Here is a 10,652-nt window from a genome sequence, read left to right as displayed (position 1 = left end):
CCCGGGGCGTGGGGGCATTTGGGGGTTACTTGGATGATGAGAGGGGGGGGGGGGGGCAACTGCCCCCTTGCCACCCCCAATGTTGCCCATGTATATATATATAAAGTGAAATAAATTATAAAAATAATTATTTTTTAGATATTATGTATTTTAAATATTATATATTTTATATATTGTTAAAGCTACTATACACACACACACACACACACACATTTGTCTGTGCAAATATAGATATACACTTAAGTTCTCTACCAGCCAGAATATGTTTGCATCATTTACAGTATATTTCATGTCTGTTTGCACACTTAAACTGACTTCAATCATTCTGATAGGATGTGAGCAGTAAGAGCATATCACCGTCTCTGTACTTGTGGTGCTGGATGTGTTTTATCTTTAATGGGCCCTCAGACAATGCCTCAGCTAAGCGTATTAACACCGTGGCAGAGCATGTTGGAAATGGAGCATAGACACGCTCATTCTTTCTTTCAGTGCGTATCTCCCATTCATTGGGCAAAAGGAACATTGTTCCCATACAACAGCCATAAATCTCTCAAGAAGTAAAAAAGCAGACTTTTCCTCAAGCAGAAACAGTGCTAAATGAGTCCCTAGCAAGTTGAGTGCTTATTTTTCTTCTCTCTTGTATTATTGCCTGTCCCATTTTAGCCCTCCATCCCTTCCTGTCACAGATCCAGTGCTCATTAAAGGATCCCGCAGGATGTGCATTGTTTCCATTGTGAATGAATGATTAGTTGTTTTATGTTTCCGTGGAGATGCACTCGCTGCCTGTTCAGCCTTTGTGTTCACAGAGATTTTCATTTCAAGGTGCCTCACAAAAGAGTAGTTTTGCATTGGTGCCATTCCAAAGTTAAACAATTTGATTTGATTTTACTGTAGGCTCAGGTGTACCGCTGTATTCTGAGAAAAAATGTATTGACACACATAATCAGTCTCAGTGGAAAGCATGGTAGCTCCCAAACGATACCTGAGATCAGAATTGATTTGGACCTGAGGAGAAGAGGAGAATGCCTAGCTCTGTATCAGATATTGCAGAACTGATTGTAACAAATTTTGGATAGCCAAAAATCGGTCTGGACGGTATACAACCAATTTAATCTATGTATTTGAGAGAAGTATGCAGTTTTGTGATGAGCTTCATGAGTTATCTAATGTTAGCATTTCTCAGGCTTTTGAAGTGAAATATCAATCCATCCGGACCCTGAAAAAAAGTGGGCATATTGCATGAAATGAATTCTTTCTGAAAGTGCTTGTTTTTCAGTAAGGCGAGGGATTAAGTATGAGTGCTATTGATTCAGGATGTGGCCCAATGTGGTCCAACGAAATGTGCATTAGTGATTCAAAGCAAGTGTTGAATAACAGAGACTTTGCTTTTTAAAATATATAAAAAAAAATATATAATTATTGTTGTTGTTATTATTATAGAAAATATTTTACATAATTTCTGTAAGTAGATCTTTTAATTTCACAAAGCATCAGAAATGTTATAGTTATGAAAATGGAAATAAGTGAAAGCGATGAACGAAAATCAGGGCTGAATACTTTTTGTACTTTATTGTAAGCAATATTAAGATTATTACTTACCAAATCATTGTATGGTGAAAATAGTTCTCTAAAGGTGGTATATTATTTCCAGTGGAGTATGTATCAGTGTATTTATATTGTTAATATTACCCACAACCCCTTGCACTATTGAAAAGAAATTTGTGACTGCATCTTTTAAATGTATACACCTAAAAGTAAAGTAATTTATATAGCTAAGTGTTAACACTTACACAGAAACAAACAGAACATGTATCAAGGTGCAGTTGTTAAATGTCCCATTACTGACTTTCTTTCTACTTACTTAGAAGTATGTACTTTCCCATCACCAGCCATGTACACACACTTTAAGTGCTTTGTAGAAGTAGCCGATTGGCATTCAACCCAAGTTTGAATGGTGGGTATGAAATAAACAAATGAGAGTCAGTCGATAAGAAAAAAGTTATTCTTCCCTCTTGAGCCCATTAGGATGCAATACTATGTATCAACACTAGGATTTGGCTCTGAACCACATCGTCTTAGAGATTTCACAGGAAAGACACAATTATCAAACATGAATAATTCATTTTATTGGCTGGGCAATACAGAGCTAAATAACACGTGCTGTCCAAACAGACATTCAGTCGGCCCAAATGAATGGATCAGAATGACAAAAGATACGTCATGACATTACAACTTTCTTGTTATTGTGGGCTTGATATATAAGGCCTATGCTTCAGTACTAATATTATTACAATTTAAAATAACTGTTTTCTATTTGAATATATTGTAAAATGCAATTTATTCCTGTGATTCAAAACTGGATTTTCAGCAGCCATTACTTCAGTCTTCAGGGTCACATGATCCTTCAGAAATCATTCTAATTTGCTGATTTGCTGCTCAAGAAACATTTCTTGTGTCTAAATGTTTAGGCAGGTTATGCACATATTATAAATATATATACAGTGGGTACGGAAAGTATTCAGACCCCCTTAATTTTTTCACTCTTTGTTATATTGCAGCCATTTGCTAAAATCATTTAAGTTAATTTTTTTTCCTCATTAATGTACACACAGCACCCCATATTGACAGAAAAACACAGAATTGTTGACATTTTTGCAGATTTATTAAAAAAGAAAAACTGAAATAACACATGGTCCTAAGTATTCAGACCCTTTGCTCAGTATTTAGTAGAAGCACCCTTTTGATCGAATACAGCCATGAGTCTTTTTGGGAAAGATGCAACAAGTTTTTCACACCTGGACTTGGGGATCCTCTGCCATTCCTCCTTGCAGAGCCTCTCCAGTTCTGTCAGGTTGGATGGTAAACGTTCGTGGACAGCCATTTTTAGGTCTCTCCAGAGATGCTCAATTGGGTTTAAGTCAGGGCTCTGGCTGGGCCATTCAAGAACAGTCACAGAGTTGTTGTGAAGCCACTCCTTCGTTATTTTAGCTGTGTGCTTAGGGTCATTGTCTTGTTGGAAGATAAACCTTCGGCCCAGTCTGAGGTCCTGAGCACTCTGAAGAAGGTTTTCGTCCAGGATATCCCTGTACTTGGCCACATTCATCTTTCCCTCGATTGCAACCAGTCGTCCTGTCCCTGCAGCTGAAAAACACCCCCACAGCCCCACAGCACCACCACCATGCTTCACTGTTGGGACTGTATTGGACAGGTGATGAGCAGTGCCTGCTCATACCACTTAGACACTTAGAAAACTAAGGCCGAAAAGTTCTATCTTGGGCTCATCAGACCAGAGAATCTTATTTCTCACCATCTCACAACTCCATGCGGGCTTTCATGTGTCTTGCACTGAGGAGAGGCTTCCATCGGGCCACTCTGCCATAAAGCCCCGACTGGTGGAGGGCTGCAGTGATGATTGACTTTCTACAACTTTCTCCCATCTCCCGACTGCATCTCTGGAGCTCAGCCACAGTGATCTTTGGGTTCTTCTTTACCTCTCTCACCAAGGCTCTTCCCCCCCGATAGCTCAGTTTGGCCAGACGGCCAGCTCTAGGAAGGGTTCTGAACGTCCCAAACGTCTTCCATTTAAGGAATGGAGGCCACTGTGCTCTTAGGAACCTTAAGCGCAGCAGAAATTTTTTTGTAACCTTGGCCAGATCTGTGCCTTGCCACAATTCTGTCTCTGAGCTCTTCAGGCAGTTCCTTTGACCTCATGATTCTCATTTGCTCTGACATGCACTGTGAGCTGTAAGGTCTTATATAGACAGGTGTGTGGCTTTCCTAATCAAGTCCAATCAGTATAATCAAACACAGCTGGACTCAAATGAAGGTGTAGAACCATCTCAAGGATGATCAGAAGAAATGGACAGCACCTGAGTTAAATATATGAGTGTCACAGCAAAGGGTCTGAATACTTAGGACCATGTGATATTTCAGTTTTTCCTTTTTAATAAATCTGCAAAAATGTCAACAATTCTGTGTTTTTCTGTCAATATTGGGTGCTGTGTGTACATTAATGAGGAAAAAAAATTTACTTAAATGATTTTAGCAAATGGCTGCAATATAACAAAGAGTGAAAATTTAAGGGGGTCTGAATACTTTCCGTACCCACTGTATATATACATACATATATAATTAAGCATGCTTTTCTCTTCTGTTGTTTTAGAATGTGTACTACACAAGCTCTCAGCAGTTGCATATCGGAGGCTTGAGTCCGACCATCGACGACGACGACAACAAGTGCTTGGTGGACGTGAACGGCCGGCCGCGACTGCTAGAATGCAGCTACGCCAGCAGTAAACACATGAAACTCTCCTGGCTCTTTACTCAGGTATACATTCATGGGAAACAATCTATCGTGTACTCAAAACATTTTTTATTCTGGTTTTGGGTTATTTGGTGCCCTACATCTAAATTGGTATGGTAATTGCAGTGGTCAGTTTTTGCTGTCTGGTCTATTTTTTTAATGAAGTGTAATAAACAGTGTTGTTTTAGTAGGTAGTAATATAGTTTTAATAATATTTTTGAATCGGGTCATTCTGTGTCAAATCAAACAAATTTCAGAAACTTCCCGGGCTCAAATTTTTGGATTTTGCTAATATTTTTTCTGAAGAAAGATAAACATTTATAGTGAGGAAAGCCAAATTATTAAATATCATGGATACTTATTTACTGAGTAATCCACTATTTTGTATAGGGGGGTCTAAATGGCAATTTTCACCTGTGATTCAGTGCCAAATTACAGGGGGTTAAAAATAACTTAAGATGGCAGCATGAAACTTTTATTTTGCCCTTTTAGATATTGGGTCTTAACAAACGTTCCTTTTGGCATCTTCATTTTTAAGGTCCTAAATGGTTCTTTTGTAGAGAAATTGGAATTTCAATATGGCTCCAGGAGTAAATCGTTCAATTGTACACATTTTCAATGGTCAAAAACCAAATGTGGGTCACTTTGCATAAATATGATACTTTTCTTTTAAAGAGGAATGTCTGAAGAACAAATAATGTTGAAACTAGAGATGTATTTCGTTTCCTTCTGTCAAAACAACTGCATTGAACATACCTGTCTGAGTGCCATATTCTGCAATATTCTCTTTCCAAAATTTGTGCTCCTATAACTCAAGAAGTATTAAAGATCGCACTATGATTTTAAATTCTAATTCTTAAACTGTTCTTTTGGAATCTACATTTTCAAGGCCCTACATTCTTCAGTCCCAGAGATATGGAGATCTCAGTGAGGCTCCATGTCCAGATTGTTGAATGTTACCCATTTTCAGTGGTGGAAAACAAAATGTCGGTTGTAATTTTAATATTTAGTGTTTTAATTTTAATTTTAAAGTTTTTGTAATTTTGTGTTTTTTTTGTCATTTTAACTTGTTTTTTTATATATCTATAGTTTTTATAATTTTTTTTCAGTTGTAGTTATTTTAGTTCATCAAGTTAAATGGAAATGAGAAATGTTGCCTTACCAACTAGCTTACATGAAATATGTTATATATATGTATGTATGTATAGTTTCAGTTAACTCTTATTTGATTTCAAATAATAAAAATATATTTTTTTATGGTTTTAGTTGTAGTTATGATAAGCTATTATAACCCTGGCCATAAAGAGCTTCACTGTTCCATAGTGGGCCATTACATTCTACACAATCCTCATTACACACAGATGTCCTTTACTGCACAGCTAAAAGCTTTAAAGCTTTGCCTCTTTGTCGCCATCTCTGTTTGAAAACCTGCAATTGCAGCTGTGTGCGGAATTATTTTCCTTGCGTGGGTTGTGCGGCGGCACGGCTCCAGCGTGGATGAATCTAATGTTTTGAGGAGTATGTGTGGTGGCAGTCACCGCACCGGTGTGGATATTGTACTTTGCACTCACAGATTCTAGCCTACGTCTTGGAATATATAACTCAAATAAGCATTTTCACTGGATATTGTCATCTGAACAAGTAACAAGTCTGCCACGTTTGTTCTGACCAACTGAGGAAAAAAAGCATTGCAATAAATCGCGCTACCAATGGTGATTTAATCTAAATGAGCTCATATCACATCAAACTGCAAATTATTATTATTGTTATACTTCATTCTCTCATTGTTAATGTTAAAACAACATCAGCATTGCGTGACTATGAGTATAGTGTGTATAAGCGAGTAGATTTAAATTTCTGTACAGTCTATCTCTAATTGTCATACCACTCGAATTTCATATTAAGAAATTATTTTAACCGAAAAAGCAAATTTTGCTCCCTTTGAACTGGTTGTCTTTAAAATACAAATCTTGTGTAATCCCAGGCTATCTGTAATCAGAAGCACTTTTAAAACTGTAATATAATTTAATTTCATTCACATGTGTTTAAACATAATCCTTTCTGGATTACAATCTGCCATCAAAATGATACATTTAATTATTCCAGCTGCTGTGAGAAAAGGCTATAAATGATCGGCCACCTGCAGGATCCTCACATGCGATAGCCTAGTAGCCGGGACAACTTCTTTATGTTTACAGACGTGACGTAATGACGCAGCGGCGTGTTCGAATTTCCCGCGAAAACCTACCCGTACCACTCAAATTAGAAAACATTATTATAAACTAACCATTGTGAATCGGGCTAAAGTACGGCGATAGTTTCGAACACTGGCTGGTTATGTACTTGCTCAAATATTGATTTCGGATCATTTTTAACCAAAAAAAGTTACGGACTGCAGCTTTAATAAATGCCGATGTCAAAATCGTTCCCTTTTTTGAACAAGTTCTGGAATCATTAAAGAACTAGTTTAAAACTTTCCCTTAAAATGTCCTGTCAGTTTGCAGCATCTGTTAGCCCTCCAGCTGTGCGACAGCAGACACTTTCTGGATAGCGAGCATTAATAATTCAGAGGTGTTGTGTGTGTGTGTGTGTGTGTGTGTCGTAAAGTTCTCTTAATTCAATTCAAGCGCCGTTCTGGATTGTAGCAGACATCTTGATTTTATCCCGACATAATATATGCATCTCTATTAAAAGGCAGGTGAATTAATATATGTCATAGCAGGCGGTGTCGTCTAAAAGGTTTAGCTGAAGTGTGCTGGAAATGTCAGAACAGGTTATTAGGAAAGGGTAATGCTGCCCCCTTGGGAGAGATGTCAAAGTAGATGAACAAACGTGCTATCAGCAAAAGTGTAAGAGTATGAACGATATCAATTCTCACACAGACCCTTGGGATGTGGTTTAATGTCTCACATAAGCTCAGTGGGATAAAGGCAGCCACCTTTTTTTCTTCAAGTTATTTCAAATGGAATCAGGTGGGCCAAATCCATTGTGGCCTTTTAGGTGTGATGAATAATTGATGACAAAGCCAGAGAAAGAGTGATCTGGCTCTTGACTCATAGGAGAGCATCAGAAATGGCTTTAATTAAGTCTTTATCGACTCACATTGCCTGTTGACAGTCTGCTTTTCAGTCTGTAACCAGGATACCGCTTGGCAGGTCATGAATAAATGCGCCGTTAAGCTTACCTGACATATGTACCCAGCTGAAATATATTATTTAGCTCTATAGGGCGTTTGGCACCACCAGCAGTCAGTGATATTATTATTTTAGGGAGGCTGATTTGGAACAAAACATAATTGAAGCAGATGCAGTGTTCCTATCGGTGACACCTGTTCAACGATGCATGCCAGACTATTTTATAATTACTAGGGTCTTAATAATACCTGTTTATAATGTACATGACCACAAAAAATTATGTCGAGTCATACTAATCATTAATTAAATCATAAAGTGAATAAATTATTTTAAATATAATCTTAAATCTTAAATATAATCTATATCTTTTTGTTTACCTGCATGTCAGTGTGAATGTGTTGTTAAATCATTTAAATATTAACTTTAAACCTCAGGAGGACTTCAAGTAAATATTTTATGTCAAAGCAGTTTGACTGACAAAAAAATGTGGGAATCCCTGCATCGCACGAACAAACATTAATAAACATGAAACAGCAATGACATGGTCAAAGTCTTCCAGTTCAGTTTTTTAAGTGTTTAGTAACTTGCATAATTATTCATCCAGTACGAGGTATAATCGACTGAGAGGTGCTTTTGTCCCCAAATTCAGGAGCATGGATTGCAAATTAATTTACATGTCATTTACATGCCCATTCTGTATTGTGAATACTCACTGTATTCAAAATGACACATTCAAGTTTTCTATAAAGGAAAATTCAAAAGAGAAAAAACAAGAATTTATGAAATTACTATTATTAATATCATTATTCTTAAGTCTAAAGTCTAAAGATCTAAAGTCGTCAATTTAATGGTTATTTAATACAATCGACAGATTGAGTCTGAGGGGAAAACTGCAGGTATCACTTGAGTGAGCTGAACAGGTTAAACCATTTAACTAATGCTCGAACAATTGAAGGTCAGTGGTATAGATAATTATATCCAAGCGACAGGCTTGTACATGATGAATTCTTCCTGTTTTATTTGAAATGCACCTTTGTTTTACATAATTATAGGATGTGCCTCATGAGTGCCTCGTGTAATTTGTAATGAGAGGAAGCATGTAGTATGACTCACTTGCTCAGCATTTAATAAACATATGGCTAGATGAAAATCTAACTAACTAGATGTAGAAAAACTATATTTTTACATAATCTGATGAAAATGTGTGCTGTTTGCCCGTGCAAAACACTGCATCAAGGTTCTAGAGTGTTCTATGGTGATCTTGGTCACTGATGTCAATTTAATACAAGGGGTTAGAGTTTTGTTCAGGTTTTACTTTTTTTTTTATTGTAAAGTTGAGTTCCAAATGATTCACTATACATTATGCACTTATACTATGCATTGTATACTCTACCATTTAAATTGTTCAGAATGTTCTAAATTGCCACTACCATATGAAGTTATTTTATTCAGTAATATAGCACAGTGTATAACAGTTTGTTTTCAAATTTTGCAGCCATGAAAAGTGCCATAAAAGTCATACAAGTATCCCAGCTGTGCATCTTCAATAATATGATTTAGCCTGTGTAGCGAGACATTTGGCATTTCATACAGTGACAGATGATTAGATGAGGGCGACACTTCGCCCGCGGCCTCCTCTTTCATGTTTCCTCTGTCTCCGGAGCCTCCTTCAACACGTATGTAAGACTGTGAATCCTAGAGGCTCTTCTTCAGAAGCAACCACTGCAGGACCATCACTTTCCTTTTGACATTGCTCTGAAAGGCTTTGGGCTTTGGTGGTGTATTTCATACTGTATTTACTGACTGAAAGAAGTATGTTTCTTGAGGTGTACTTGTAAGTGTCGTTTTGATTTCTCACTGAGAGTCACTCTGAGATTTGGCGTTAGAAGGACAAAGGGATTTTAAGATTCATGAATCATATTACCTCTTTTTCTGAGGAGAATCATGCAAATCAATATCTTTATTGGTCCTGGAATGATTTTATGCCATTTTTCACTCATTTTGATGTGGATTGTCTCTTGCAGGGAGGCTCCATTGAGAATAGGAAGTCAAAACGTTGTTTGGAATTGGTGGAAACTGCGGAAGTGGATCATGGATATCAGCTCGCCCTTCAACAGTGCAGCAGTCAAAAATGGACAATTACCAACATATTGCCTGGGAAAGTTCTTTAGGCATGTTTATCTTATGGGACGTATCACTGGATGTGTGTGGACTGAGATACAGTGTCCCTTACACACATTGTTGTGGCATCTGCTGGAGGGAAGGGTGCTGTTCTCTTGTTATTTAACACTGTAAACATCTTCATGTCTTGTATCGGACCTCAAAGAACACATGGAACAAGTGTCAAACATTTAATTTAGTCAAGACACTGATGCTTAAAGGGATAGTTCACCCAAAAATGGAAATTCTGTCATTATTTACTCACCTTTTTCATTTTTTCAGTGAACTGTCTCTTGAAATGTTCTGCTGTATGATTGGCTCTTGTGTATTTAAGCATTTAGTAGTTTTGCTACTGTGTAGCACAAATTTAAAATGTTTTTTTCTCAGGTTTGTGAATGATGATTGTGATTATTTGATGTGGACAAAAATATTTTATAAATGTAAATAGTATTTCTAAAAAATAATAAAGACTTTTAACTCATCATCTGAAACAAGCTGGTTTAATGCCCCAAAACACAAGTCTAACCAGCTTGGAGGCCATCTAAAGCTGGTTAAAACAGGGATTTCATCAAAGTATGGAAATTTAAAAATAACAAATGCTGTGGTATAAAAAAGAAAGAAAGTTCAAGCAGAAATACTCTATTCATACAGTTTCTCTATTCATATGAGAGTTCTGACATTCACAGAAATTAAAGCTCCACATTCACAGTTCAGTCGAATTCATTTCTGTCTTCTCATCTCCTGTGGGACAAAACCATCATTTTAATCATCGTTTTTATGTCAACAGCACTTCACATCTTTACAGACCTCTGAGCTATCCAAATCCCTCAAATCTCTCAAACACAGACACGCACGTTGCTTTAACAATGAACAAAAATTCTGTCATTTCTGTTTCCTAAAAAAGAGGAAATAACATGAACCCCAAATACAGAACTGGAGATTGTTTGCTTATTATATTTAAATCACTGAAGTGTTTCTTTGTTTATGCGATTTAAACAATTCAAAACCTCTAAACATCATCTTGACAATCTCTTGGAAAAGCAACTTGCAAAAGC

At 36.9% G+C, this 10,652-nt stretch overlaps 1 protein-coding gene and 1 long non-coding RNA gene across 2 annotated transcripts in view; one reads left to right on the top strand and one right to left on the bottom strand.

The window, feature by feature from the left end:
- The window catches only part of LOC107575015 (uncharacterized), a 22,958-nt gene extending 19,609 nt beyond the window's left edge, over positions 1–3,349 (bottom strand). Inside the window, exon 1 of the long non-coding RNA XR_001607792.1 lies at positions 3,233–3,349. This is a non-coding gene — a long non-coding RNA (uncharacterized lncRNA). The remainder of the gene's footprint in view (positions 1–3,232) is intronic.
- The window catches only part of LOC107575005 (polypeptide N-acetylgalactosaminyltransferase 18-like), a 52,399-nt gene extending 42,608 nt beyond the window's left edge, over positions 1–9,791 (top strand). The window contains exons 10-11 of the mRNA XM_016261423.1: positions 4,163–4,327; positions 9,462–9,791. Coding sequence (XP_016116909.1) covers positions 4,163–4,327; positions 9,462–9,608 — 312 coding nt within the window. The 3' untranslated portion in view covers positions 9,609–9,791. The remainder of the gene's footprint in view (positions 1–4,162; positions 4,328–9,461) is intronic.
- Positions 9,792–10,652: the final 861 nt, after the last annotated feature.

The sequence above is a fragment of the Sinocyclocheilus grahami genome, unplaced genomic scaffold, assembly GCF_001515645.1.
Source record: "Sinocyclocheilus grahami isolate Dianchi unplaced genomic scaffold, SAMN03320097.WGS_v1.1 scaffold31.1, whole genome shotgun sequence".
Taxonomy (NCBI): domain Eukaryota; kingdom Metazoa; phylum Chordata; class Actinopteri; order Cypriniformes; family Cyprinidae; genus Sinocyclocheilus; species Sinocyclocheilus grahami.
The sequence above is the reverse complement of the archived record's forward strand: the minus strand, read 5'-3'. Positions and strand labels throughout refer to the sequence as shown.